Genomic DNA, 13,291 nt, shown 5'->3' with positions numbered 1-13,291 from the left:
CGCGCTGCCCGCCGGGCAGGGCAGGCAGCCGGCGGCCGGCGGGAGTCAGTTTACATGGCCCGCGCTCCCAGGCCCGCCCTGCAATGGCCGTGAACTTGTTTTTCCATGTCTTTTGCTCTCAAATGTACCATGGAGCTGGGCGACGCTGCCCCGCCGGCTGCTCAGGTCCCTCCTCGTAACAAGCGATTGTGTGTTCTTTCGAGGTGGCCACGGGAGGAGGGGGCGCGGGCCGAGGAGGTGGGGAAAGGCAAACAAACCCTCCTTTAAGTGAGCGTGTGTCTCCGTCCCAAGCCAGCCCCCCAGCGCACATGCCTTTTCTGGCCCTTGAAGGGGTTAAAGGCCTCCCGGAGTCAAAAACAAGCAGGTGTCCCACCGTGCCAGATACGCTGCTGCGGAAACTGCTTCCAGCTTTCCCCCTTCTGCACTAAGTCTGCGCTCGGCCAGGGACAGAGGCGCCGCGGCCCGCCGGGGGTGACAGCGTCAGGTTAGCTGGCTCCCAGTCGGGTGGCGCGCCCAGGATATAAACCCGGGCTCGGCCCCCGCGGCGGCCCGGTCCCTGCACGCTGAGGAGGCCGGGTCGCCTTCCCTGGGAGACCTTTCTTTCATCTGCAGCTGCTCTGCTCAGCTGCTCTGGGAGCAGCCTCAGCAGCCCTGCAGCGGCCCTAGCCTTAGCGGGGAGACCTGCGGGGTGAGGAGGGCAGGTGTCCCGGCCCCAGGAGGAGGAGAAGGAAGAGGAGGGGACTGTGGGTCCCAACCCCTGTGTCCTCTCAGGGGAGGCTTCTGGCCACCGCTGATCATCTGGACCATGGGGGTCCTGGGATGCCACCCATTCTGGTCCCACTGCGGGCTGCGGCTCCTGCTGCTGCTACTTGGGGTGCTCCTGCCAGGCCTGGCACTGCCACCCATCCGCTATTCCCACGCGGGCATCTGCCCCAACGACATGAACCCCAACCTCTGGGTGGATGCGCAGAGCACCTGCAAGCGGGAGTGCGAGGCGGACCAGGTGAGTAGGGGCTCAGAGCCTGGGATGTGTGACAGGAAGCAGGCTCAGACACCCTGCCTGTGCCCTCCAGGATGTAGTGGGACACAGGCCCCCAGCACCCCGAGGTGAGCAGGGCCCCATGCTGCACACCAATGCTGAGGACAGGAAGGAGCCCCTGTGGTGGTCACGTTTATCTGAGCCAGGAAGTTCGGGACCCCTCCTGCTGGCCCAGGGTGGCCCTGAGCCAGCCCCAGGTCAGACATGTTTGTGAACTGGCACAGATGCCTGCTCAGAGGGCATCAGCTGGCCACCCGCTCACAGGTGAGAGGATGGACGCCCAGAGCCACCCCACAGTTGGTGAGGGACAGGTGGGCCAGGGGCCCGAGGCTGCCCAGGGATGGTGCTGAGATTTTTTCTGCCTCTGGTCACGACCTCTGGGTTTGGCCCCTGAGCCAGGGCTGAGGAGCAGGGCAAGTGGAGATGCTCTGAGCAGACAAGGAGGGTGTCATCAAGCAGGAAGGGGACTGTGCAGCCATCAGAGTCCTCGGCAGGACGCTGAGTAGGCAGAGCTGGCTCTGGGGCACACACCACCCACTGCTGAGGTGACCCCAAAGCCATCCCTGTTCACTGCATTCTGGGTGTGGCTGCCTCCAGCCTGGCCAGCTTTGAGGGTGGGACAGTGTCCTAGGCATCACAGGGTGTACCAGAGACCCTCTGGTCATCCACAGGCCAGCCTGGGGCTGCCTGGGCTCTGCCTCCCAGTGCCTTGGGGATGCCTCAGGCCTCACAGGACCGATGCTGCTGGTGGGCACTGCTGGTACTGGGTAAAAGCAGCCAGAGAGCAGGGTGGACCAGTGGCCGTCCCCAAGAGCCAGGGTCACACCGCCAGCTGGCCCTGTGTGTGGGAAGCCTGTTTCACCAGCACAGATTGGCCTGAAAAACAAGGGTAGGCGTGGAGACAGCAGGACCCTGGCTGGGGGTGGGGGTCCGGGAGAAGGCACCTGTGTGGGCTGAGGATACAAGGGTCACTTGTGGGCACATCATGGTTCTGGAAGCAGAATTCCTCCAAGGATCCCAAGGGCCCAGCTGTTCATGGGCCACTGGGCCGCAGGGAGTTTCCTGCCCATAGTGTCCCAGGGAGCAGGGTAACCCTCAGGCCGCCCTCCTCAGCCCCGTGGGTCTCTCGCCTTAGCCCCCACCTCGGATCCCTGTCTCAAAGCCTCCCCTGGGGTGACCTCCAAGCTGATGCCAACCAAGGGCTGCAAAACAAAGTCCCCATTCTGAGCCCAAAGCGGGGGAACAGTAAACAAGGGAAATAGGCAGCTCACACGCCGGGGCGGGGGCGCCTTCCCCCTCTTAGCTGATGTGGAATGTCAGAGAGGCTGGAATAAAAGTCGGAAGGACAAGAGGCCGGCCCCCGGGGAGCAGCACACCGGAGTTACTACCTGGTAAGGATTAGGGAGCCGCCTGCCTGCCCAGCGGGCACGACACACTATTGTTGAAAACACCACGTGAAATCCCTGTTTGTGTCGGCCCCAGGAGCACGCTGCTAATTTCAAGGAATTAAACTAATGCCTTATGGGACTCCACAGAAATCAGAGGAGATTACGGCCTGGCGGGAGGACTCGTCTTTGCCACATGAGGAGCTGTTTTGTTGTTTTCTCCCTGAAATGTCCCTCACGGAGCTGGGCGCTGGGGTTTGGTGCAGAACACAAGTTCTGGCGCCCTGGATCTAATGGGTCCTGATGTCGGTGCTGGTTTCCTTGAGGGCAGGACAGATGTGGGTGACATCTGTCTCAGGGGTGACCTCTTTGATTGATGGAGAAAAGACCCAGGGGCCGCCTCCCTTTGCAAGTCCCAACCTTCCTGGGCAGCCATCGCGTAGGGAAGCACTCTGGGGAGCTTGAAGCCTTCTCCTGCCACAGCCTGTCTGCGTGACCTGGTGTCACTTCTCTGCTGCAGCATGCTGTCACCTGGTGGTAAGAAAACATCTTCTTTCAGAGGAGGGCGTGGTGGTGCACGCCTGTAACCCCAGCACTCAGGAGGCTGAGGCAGGAGGATGGCTCCGAGTTTGAGGCCAACCTGAACTACATATCAAAAAACTACATCTCAAAAAATAAATGAATACAAACCCTTGAGGGTCTGTGTAGCCATATGACCTTGGCCAAGTTGCTTAACCTTTCTGTGGTTCCCCATAAAGTCATCCCTGGCTTGTGGTAATACAGCAGGGGACAGGTGTCAGGGCTTATGGAACGCAAGGGTCTGCTCTGCTCAGCCTGCAGGTCCCTCCCTGGGGGTGGGACCGGGTGGGAAAGCTGCCGCCCCTTCCCTCCGCCCCGCAGTCCCAGCTCTCTCTCTCCTCCCGTGGCTCTTTCAGGAGTGTGAGACCTATGAGAAATGCTGCCCCAACGTGTGCGGGACCAGGAGCTGCGTGGCGGCCCGCTACATGGATGTGCGGGGCAGGAAGGGCCCAGTGGGGATGCCCAAGGAGGCCACGTGCGACCACTTCATGTGCCCGCAGCAGGGTTCAGAATGCGACATCTGGGACGGGCAGCCCGTGTGCAAGTGCAAAGACCGCTGCGAGAAGGAGCCCAGCTTCACCTGCGCCTCGGATGGCCTCACCTACTACAACCGCTGCTACATGGACGCGGAGGCCTGCTCCAAGGGCATCACGCTGGCCGTCGTCACCTGCCGCTACCACTTCACCTGGCCCAACACCAGCCCCCCACCACCGGAGACCACCGTGCACCCCACCACGGCCTCCCCGGAGACCCCTGGGCTAGACCTGGCGGCCCCGGCCCTGCTCAACCACCCGGCGCACCAGTCAGTGACCGTGGGCGAGACGGTGAGCTTCCTGTGCGACGTGGCGGGCCGGCCACGGCCCGAGATCACCTGGGAGAAGCAGCTGGAGGACAGGGAGAATGTGGTCATGGGGCCCAACCACGTGCGGGGCAATGTGGTGGTCACCAACATCGCGCAGCTGGTCATCTACAACGCGCAGCCCCAGGACGCCGGCATCTACACCTGCACCGCCCGGAACACCGCCGGGGTCCTGCGAGCCGACTTCCCACTGTCGGTGGTCAGGGGCAGCCCGGCGGCCGCCCCGTCTGAGAGCAGTGGCCCCAACGGCACAGCCTTCCCGGCGGCCGAGTGCCTGAAGCCACCCGACAGCGAAGACTGCGGTGAGGAGCAGACGCGCTGGCACTTCGACCCCCAGACCAACAGCTGCCTGACCTTCACCTTCGGCCACTGCCACCGCAACCTGAACCACTTCGAGACCTACGAGGCGTGCGCGCTGGCCTGCATGCGGGGCCCGCTGGCCGTGTGCAGCCTGCCCGCCCTGCAGGGCCCCTGCAGGGCCTACGCGCCGCGCTGGGCCTACAACAGCCAGACCGGCCAGTGCCAGTCCTTTGTGTACGGCGGCTGCGATGGCAACGGGAACAACTTCCAGAGCCGCGAGGCCTGCGAGGAGTCCTGCCCCTTCCCCCGGGGGAACCAGCGCTGTCCCCCCTGCAAGCCGCGCCAGAAACTGGTCACCAGCTTCTGCCGCAGCGACTTCGTCATCCTGGGCCGGGTCTCGGAGTTGACCGAGGAGCCTGACATGGGCCGCGCCCTGGTGACCGTGGACGAGGTCCTCAAGGACGAGAAGATGGGCCTCAAGTTCCTGGGCCGGGAGCCGCTGGAGGTCACCCTGCTGCAGGTCGACTGGGCCTGCCCGTGCCCCAACGTGACGGTGGGCGACACGCCACTGATCATCATGGGCGAGGTGGAGGGCGGCATGGCCATGCTGCGGCCTGACAGCTTCGTGGGCCCCTCGGGTGCCCGGCGGGTCAGGAAGCTCCGCGAGGTCTTGCACAAGAAGACTTGTGACGTCCTCAAGGAGTTCCCGGGCCTGCACTGAGGCCGCCACCGGCCCCGCCTCTCCCACCCCACCACCCTGCACGCCCAGGGTCACAGACCCGGGGAGATCGGATGAGACAGCTGCAGGCCTCAGGGACACTGGTCCACCAAGGGGCTGGGAACCACCTTTAGTCTGTGGGGTCAGTGTTTCTTTTCCAGCTGAGGGGGACACAGGAGAAGTCACCAGACACTTGAGGGCTGCTGCTGACCACCAGGCCTCTGCCTCCCCGGCTCCCCAGCCTGGGCTCCAGAGATGGCTGGCTGGCTGGCCGGGAGCAGAGGACTCGGGCCACAGCGGGGCTTGGCTTATGGGAGGGACGCGGTGCCCACCACCTCCTGGCTGCCTGAGCAGGGGCTGTGCAGGTCAGGGGATGAATACTTCCTGGGTGCCGCTGGGCAGGGGGACATTGGAGAGCTGTCACTGCCCAGCTCCCTAAGCCTGCAACAGAGCCCTGGTCCCCAGGTTTCCCTGGGCCGCGGAACCATCGGGTGGGTGATGGGCTTGCAAGGGTGGGAGGCGACCCCAGTCGGTACCGGAGGGCTAGAGGGAGGGGTAATGGAGGAATCGCAGCCCGGGGATGGAAGGAGGAAGGCTGCTCTCTGCTTCCACCTGGCGGCCGCGCTGCAGCGCAGCAACCTGGGAGGAGGTGCAGGTGGGGCTCAGCCGCACAGCAAAGGGGCCAGCAGCCTCCTGGTGGCTTCTTTTGTGTTTCCAAACTCTTGCGTGGGCCTCTCAGCAGAGGATTTGGGAATTCCTGTCAACTCGGTATCTGACCCAAAATACGCTCCCCAGCCCTTTGCCCCATCCAGCACCCCCAGAGCTCAGGAAGGCCACAGTTTGGCGCTCCTCACCCCCCCCCCTTCCTCAGTGTAAGGAGGAAGCTGCTCATTAAAAGCTCCAGCATCAATGGCTCTGTCTTCCATGTGATTCACTGGGGCTGGAGGGTGGGCAGGTGGCAGCCTCTGCTCTGGTGACCTTTCAGGAGAGAAGATCTGGATGGTGGAGGGACACTGTGGAGGTCCAGCCTGCTGCTGAGCCACCTGGCTTAGGCCCAGGTGACCAGATTCGTCACCTTGGGATCCTTCCGCGTGAGGACCTGTCTCCATAGCCACCAATGATGGCCTAGGTTCTGTTCAGAGGTGCGAGGTGAAGGAGATGCCACCGTGGCCAGGCACAGCCTCTGCCAGCTGTGACTCCCGCCTGGGGCCAGCCTCCCGGGGTGCTACAGCAGCAGCGCCTGGGCCTCTCGGCCCATGGCGGCGTCCACCACACTCACAGCTCATGTGTCACTCACAAGGAATGTCCCTCCCTAGGTTCCAGGCCACTGCCCAAAGGAGGAATCCAGGCCTTGTCCAGCCCAGCCCAGCCCCTCTCACCTGCCAGACGAGCAGGCGGGGAGCTGGACGGGGTGGCACACACCTGTCACCCTAGCACTGGGGAGGCTGAAGCAGGAGGATCATTGCAAGATTTTGTTGTTGTTTCAACAGGGTTTCTGTGGGCCTCGGTCTCCTTACCTGTAAAGCACTTTGCAGAGACTTAGGGGTTCAGCCTTATGGCCCCAGGGAGGCTGAGAACCCCAAGAAGCAACCTGGTCCTGAGTTGATGCCTGTGGCAACCCCAGTGCTCATGGCCTCTTCAAGGCCCCCAGGCCCTCTGCACACCCCGAACACGAGGTCCCCCTCCTCTTCTCATGTCCCATGGGTGCTCTCGCCCCCTCGGTCCCCAGCCCTCTTCTCCCTGCCCAGCCTATTCCAGCCCTGCTGTCTCCAGCCTGAAGGGCCCCCATGGAGGGCAGCTGGGCCTCTGCCACCCTCTGCCTCCCCTGCAGCCCTGGCCTCCCAGGACACTCCGCTCCATTGTCCTGCCAGCTGCCACACAGTCTGAGGTCATCCCCTGGACACTGGGTCCAGAGAGCAGGGACCCGGCCAGCAAGGGGGCAGCAATTCACACTCTGTGGCAGTGGCCTTCCCATGCCTGTCCCCTTAGGGCACAGCCCAGGTGAGGGCTTGCTGCATGACAGGCGCTGGACACCTGCTCTTGTCTGCTTCATCTGTGGGTGGGACACTGACACAGGCACAAGGACTCGCTGGGGCCACATTGCTGCAGGGGCGGGGAAGAGCCAAGATTCCTGAGGCCCATACCCTGCTGTCCGGCCTAGTGTGACACATGCTCACATATACACACACACATGCACGAACCCCAACTCCAGGCCAAGCAGCATGGAGCCCAGTGGACCTGGATGCAGCTCCACGCCATCAGCTGATCACGCACCCTGACCCCGGGGCTGCTGACGCCTGGCCAGGTGACCCTGTATTCTGGTGGTGGCGCATGCACAGCCTCGGCCTAGATTCCTGGGCCAGACATCAGCCTGGCACCTGCTCCTCCTCCAAGTCTGGGCTCCTTGGGGAGCCTCCACGCCCCTGGCCGCCTGGGCCTCTTTTCCGAGTCTCCCTGCACTGCCGTTCACAATGATCCAGATCCCAGCCGTTGCCCAGGAGGGGTCTGCAGGGGCACTCAGGCTCCCGGGGCTCCCCTGCCAGGCCCCTGGGGGTGTGGCCACATGGGGAGGGCTTCTCAGGGTTCCCCTTTCCTTTCCCAGCACCTCCTGGCTCCTCCTCCCCCCACCCACTTGTGATTAATACGTTGGGAGGGTGGCAGGGCTCAGGCCCTATTCCGGGCTGTGCCCTCATTCTGGAATGTGCCCTGAGGTCACACCCATCAGGGCCATGTCTGAGAAGGGCACATGAGTCACCGCTGGCACTGCTGAGCGGGAGGGGAGGGCAGCTGGGCGGGCAAGTCCCTTCTAAGCCTGAGAGACTCTTAGCAGTTCCCGGTCAAGGTCAGGCTGGAGTCCTGTGTTCGAGTCCCACATTCACCTGGGACACAGAACCCTGGCTCAGGACATCGGCCACTCTCAAGCCTGCATGGAAAAGGGCACAGGGCACAGCTCTGGTACGGTCCAGCCTAGGCAACCTGGAAGTGGGGCCGCTCCCTGGAACCTCAGAAAAGAGGGGATGGGCACACGGATATCCTCCACCCTCTCCAGTCTTAGGAGCCCTGTCTGGACCCTGCTGGGATGAAGACAGACCCATCCGATCATTCGCCATCTGGCTTGGGGAGGGAGGCACACCCCACACATTCTCCAGCCTGATCCTCACCCCTGATTTTCAAGGCACAGGGGATTGAACACAGGGCTCACCTGTGCAGGGCAAGTGCTCTATACTGAGCTGCAGCCCCAGCTCTTTTTCAATTTTGTTTTGAAACAGAATCCAATTGGCTTTGGAGCTGCAATTCTCCTGCCTCAGCCTCCAGAGTGGCTGGGATGGCAGGCGTGTACCACCACGAGTCATGTCATTGTCTGTATTTACATGCTGGAGTTGAAGCTCGAAGCGTTTAATGTCACCTTGCCCAAAGACACAGGGGTAATGAACAAGGAGCCCAGTTCCTGCTGGGACCCCTCAAACAGTGGCAAGTGGCGCTCAGGCAGCTGGTGAAGGCCGAGGAGCCAAGCGCGGTCAGCAGAGCTCTCCACTGAGTACTCAGCATTGGACACCGGCATGAGCTGTGTCTCACAGGGCCGTGTCCCCCGGGGCTAGAGGCTGCTCTGCTGGACCACACAGACACTTTGCCTAAATTTCCTGGTTAAGCAGGAAACCTAGGTGGGACCCTTAAGCACAGGGATGGTATCTTCCATGATAGAGTGGGTTTTGTTTTGTTTTGTGAGACAGAGTCTTGAACTCATTATGTAGCCCAGGCTGGCCTCAAACTTGTGAGGATCTTCCTGCCTCAGCCTCCCAAAGATTATGTATGTGCCAATACACCTGGTCCATGGTAGATCTAAGAATAGTCAAAAACAGGAGCCAGAAGTAGTTGAAAATGCCAGTAATTCCAAGAGCCCAAGGCAGAGGGTTGAATTCAAGGTCAGCATGGGCTACATAATGAGTTCAAGGCCAGCCTTAACCCTGTCTCATAAAACAAAACAGGGCCAGAGATCTAGCTCAGCAGCACAGTGCCACAGCACAAGATTCTGAGTTTGATTCTCCATACAAACAAACAAACAAACAAACAAAAAAAAAAATCCCACAACAAAATAGTTTCTTCTTTTCCAGGCATGGTAACATACCTGTAATCCTAGCATTTGGGAGGTTGAGACAGGAGGCTCGTTGTGAGTTAAAGGCCATCCTGGGCTGCACGGTGAGACCCTGTCTTTAAAGAATAGTTTTTCTTTGTTCACTTTTGCTTCCTCCTTTCTTCCTGGTACCCCGCCAGGAAGTCTGAATGCCTAGAACTGGAATGAAAAGACAGGGCCCAGCCAGCTGACCGCCTCCTCACTGTGCCCGGGGAAAGGGCTCATGCTAACACTTTGCAGGTCTCACGCACTCCTCACACCCACCCAAACAAGTACAATTTTTCACATGGCACAGTGGGGCATGCTGGTATTCTCAGCACTCAGGAGGCTGAGGCAGGAGAGCTGCTTCCAGTTTGAGGCCAGCGTGGGCTACATAGTAAGACCCTATCTCAGAAACAAAACAAAACAAGAACAAAAAAACATAAATAAACCAACAAGTATTTCTAGTATTTCTCACTCCTTTACAGATAGGACACACAGCCCAGATCATTTCAATGAACAAGACACAGCTCCGCAAGAGGTTCAAGTCAGAGTCCCCTGGAAGCCCACACCTGATCTCATGCAGTGTCCCCCGAGGGAGGGGACCTGGAGGCTCAGGACAGCGTCCTCCTTAGTTCCCTGGTGCTCCCCAGGATCTGGAGGAGGCCCTGGTGCAGGTTGATCTGCGACACCCACCAGCTGGGTTGGGCGTGCATTTCCAGCAGATGAGCGACGCGTGCTCCGCCACCGAGGAAACGCGGTTTCCACGCACTTTCCAGGCCCGAGAGCCTCCTCCTGGGATTTGCGCTCCAGCTGGCACTGCGCCCGGGGCACCGTAGCCAAGTGGGAGTCAGAACAGCGAAGACCCGCACTAGGCGGCGACCAAGGTGACCGTGAGGTGGCCTGGGGTCAGCTGCGCTTGTGCAATGCACCCCAGCGTGGCTCCTGCTTTTGTCACCCACGGAGGGCAGGCGGGGCCCCTAGGGGGCGCGTCGAGCCGAGCAGGTTTCTGACGCCTGCGCGGCCCGGAAAGGCAGGCGCAGAGCCGGCTCTTCCGCAGCCTCCCCCTTCCTCCTGTGGTCGCCTCACCTGCGCTCCCGTCCACCTCGGCTCGGTGACCGCCGAGATCCGAACCCCTCTGCCCTTGGTGCTGACCCCTCCCGAGCTTGGCCGAGAAGGGCTAAAACATCCAGGCGCAAAGGCCCCCGCCCGAGGAGGGACGCAGGCTCTTCCCGCCGACCGCGATCCCCCCCCCCCTCGGGCCCGCGCCCACCGACTGACTGTGCCCTGGGCGCCAACCCCACGGGCGCTCGCTGTGATGGGTGGACGGACAGACGGACACGGGCTGCTTAATCTTGGCTGTCCACGTTTGAGAAGGGATTTAGGGACAAGAAAGGAAACCGAAGCCAGGCTCCGTGGCTCACGCCTATCGTCTCAGCACTCTGGAGGCTGAGGCAGGAGGATCACTGCGAGTTGGGGGCCAGCCTGGGCTACATAGTGAGCTCAAATCCAGCCTGGATTAAGTAGCCAGACTCTGTCTCAAATAACAAAAACGAACAAAAACAGAATCTGAGCAGAGAGCAGCCACTTGAACCAACACAACCCTTGGGCTATCACAAGTCCAAGATGGAAGACTTTAGGGTAAAAGCACCCTCTCAGAGCCTGCCGTTCTGCACAGCAGTAGCCATGCAGTAAATGAGCCAGCCTGCAGCCCTCGCACCTTGTGTCTCTAGCAGCTCTCCCACCCTGGCTGTGTCCACAGGAGGTAAAGCCAGGTGGGTTATGTGTCAGGGCCGGGGTGGTCAGCAGTGGCTGCTTTATGAAGCTGCCTGCAGAGGGCAGCCAGAGGCCTGGCACTGGCCAGTGGCCTCTATCATGTTCTCCACACCCTTGCTGTTCAGGAGCCATGACTGTGTGGCTAGCCTCCTTACATCCATCATTGAGGCACTCGGGAGACTGAGGCAGGACAATCACCATGAGTTTGAGGCCAGCTGGGCTTCGTAGTAAGACACAGGAAAAAAGCTTAAGTGCCTGGAGAGATGCCTAGCACGCAGCAGATGCTCCTCAGGGGTTGCCAGTACTATTGTTCCGAGCCTAGTTGCATCCTCCAGTGTTAAAGCCACCATCCTTCGAGCAGGAGCACACATCTACTTCAGAACCCGGGAGGAAGCCCACATTCATCGGGAAATGGCAGTACTGCAGGAAGCCTGGACCACGGGCTGGCCCTGAACCTCAAAGCCTCCACCAAGGGAAACGAGTCAGCCCAGAGAGTCCTGGTATGAGGAATGCAGAGACTCTGCTGTCCTGGCCTCCACTCTGAGATTCCAAAGCCATGAAAACCCTCCTGCCTCAGCCTTCCTAGTGCTGGGAACACAAGTGTGCACCTCCGTGCCCAGTTCCCAGCCCCCTTTTCCTGGCAGATGTTCCTAGGAGATGATGGACTTTTACCTCCGCCTCTTTATTCCTTTTACAAAAGAACTTTGAATTTTTGTGGATCAGGTAATGAGTAAGAGATTCCTTCCAAGACACATCTCCCCTAAGTTACCTCACGTTATGCCTGTAATCCTAGCACTAGGGAGGCTGAGGTAGGAGGAACTCTGTGAGTTCAAGGCCAGCCTGAACTAGATAGCAAGACCTTGTGTCCAAAAAAACAAGAACCCATAGGACCATGTCTATTTATTTATTTAATATTTTTGAGACAAGGTCTTGCTATATAGTTCAGGCTGAGCTTGAACTCACTACCTAGCTCAGGCTGACCTTGAACTGGCAGTCCTCCTGCCTCAGCTTCCCCAGGACTTCGATGACTGGCGATGACTGGCGTGGGCCACCGTGATTCCATTTCTTAAGCCATGTTGCTGACCCCGGCAGTATTCCCCGAGTCCCCATTCGCTAGAAACCTGGCTAGCCTGAAGCCACACGCTTCTCATGCTTTCTTGCCGACCCGCAAGAAGTGTGACCTGCTGGAAGCCAGCGCCTGGCAGTGGAGGTTAGGCCACCCCGCCTCCGGTGTCCAAGAGAGTGGATGGCACCATATTTTCCAGTTTTCTCAGCCAAGCCGAGGCAGGGAGGGCAGAGTGGTCCAGAGCCGCCGGCTGCAGGGCGTGGGGAGAGCCAGCGTCTAAAAATAGCCGCGACCCGGTGGCTGCGAAGGAAGCTGGCGCTCGGCTTTGGCACAAGGGGCACCGCCTCACCGGGCTTGCAGGGTGGCTTCTCCCCGGTGATGTTGGCAGCGCCGGAGGAGTGCGCAGACCGAAAGGATGCGACCTGCGGGATGTGCCAGGGTTTGTCTAAAAATATTTTACACCTGTTCTGTGTTGTGCACGCTGGTCATATTTTGTCCGTGAAGTAAGGATCACAGCGCCAGGCGGCGTGCGTTTCTCTTTCCAAGGGCTCAGTGTTTTCCCTTCTGCAGCGCAACTTCCCTCTCCCCCTCCTTTCTGGGGGAAATGCAGGGAGCTCCCCACGATGAAACGGTGACTGTGCCGTTTCCCCAACAGCACTGACACTTTCATTTGTTTCATTTTTAAGGTTAATTTTTGTTTTTTGGACACAGTGTCTCACTGAATAGTTCAGGCTGGCCTGGAACTCGCAGTGATCCTCCTGCCTCAGCCTCCCCAGGGCTTGGATTCTAGGCGGGCCTGGCTGTGCTTTAATTTTCTGATTTCGAAGGACGGCTAATATGGCCAGAGGTCTGGACTCCACTGCTTTTAGTAGGATAACCCTTTCGGACCTGGGTTCTGGTCACTGACAACTGAACAGGCACTGGTGGGTCCTCCCAGCTCCCAGGATTACAGGGATGTTACTGTGCACATTGTACAGATGGGTAGGCGAGTCCATCTGAGCCGAGCAACTTAATGGAATTGGACCTGTAAATTCACATGGCCTCAGAGCTGGAGGTGGCACATGCTTGAAATCCCAGCACTTGAGGAGCCAAAGCATGGGCAAGTGAAGGATTTAGCAAGAACATGTCTCAAACCAAAAAAAAAAAAAGAACTTGTCTGAATGATGATGGTGATGATGATGATGATGATGATGATAATAATAATAAAAGAGCCAGGGTTGTAGCTTGTGCAAAGGTCCTGGGTTCAATCCCCAGTACTACCACCAAAAACAAAAAAAGCACATACATTCATAATAATTATACTTCTAGAATGAAATTGCTTTTCCCCAGTCCTGGAAATCGAAGCCAGGCCTGTATCCCTGCAGAGCTATAGCCTTAGCCCCAAATCTATGATATTTAGGCCCAAGGAATCACTCAGTATTTCTAAAATAAGAAAAGTAATTATGGAACTGAACTGAG

General features: G+C 59.4%; 1 protein-coding gene across 2 annotated transcripts; it reads left to right on the top strand.

The window, feature by feature from the left end:
• The first annotated feature begins 278 nt into the window (after positions 1-278).
• Wfikkn2 (WAP, follistatin/kazal, immunoglobulin, kunitz and netrin domain containing 2) lies at positions 279-5,792 on the top strand. Of its 2 annotated transcripts, none has more exons than XM_063251314.1 (2): positions 279-1,003; positions 3,360-5,792. In XM_063251314.1, exons 1-2 carry the CDS (start codon positions 806-808, stop codon positions 4,881-4,883), a joined length of 1,722 nt encoding a protein of 573 aa, XP_063107384.1. In that variant the 5' UTR covers positions 279-805; the 3' UTR covers positions 4,884-5,792. The 2 variants fall into 2 exon arrangements, with proteins under 2 accessions (XP_063107384.1, XP_063107385.1); XM_063251315.1 differs by lacking the exon at positions 279-1,003 and adding an exon at positions 1,991-2,430.
• The last annotated feature ends 7,499 nt before the right edge of the window (positions 5,793-13,291 follow it).

This window comes from Cavia porcellus, unplaced genomic scaffold (assembly GCF_034190915.1).
Source record: "Cavia porcellus strain 051 isolate PalLab524CR breed Dunkin Hartley unplaced genomic scaffold, mCavPor4.1 scaffold_6, whole genome shotgun sequence".
Classification (NCBI taxonomy): domain Eukaryota; kingdom Metazoa; phylum Chordata; class Mammalia; order Rodentia; family Caviidae; genus Cavia; species Cavia porcellus.
The sequence above is the reverse complement of the archived record's forward strand: the minus strand, read 5'-3'. Positions and strand labels throughout refer to the sequence as shown.

Excerpts from the sequence above, each read along its gene's own strand:
- Wfikkn2 (XM_063251314.1), top strand. The coding sequence starts at position 806 with ATGGGGGTCCTGGGATGCCACCCATTCTGGTCCCACTGCGGGCTGCGG. Across the intron at positions 1,004-3,359 it reads GGGAGTGCGAGGCGGACCAG|GAGTGTGAGACCTATGAGAA; the intron begins GTGAGTAGGGGC and ends TGGCTCTTTCAG.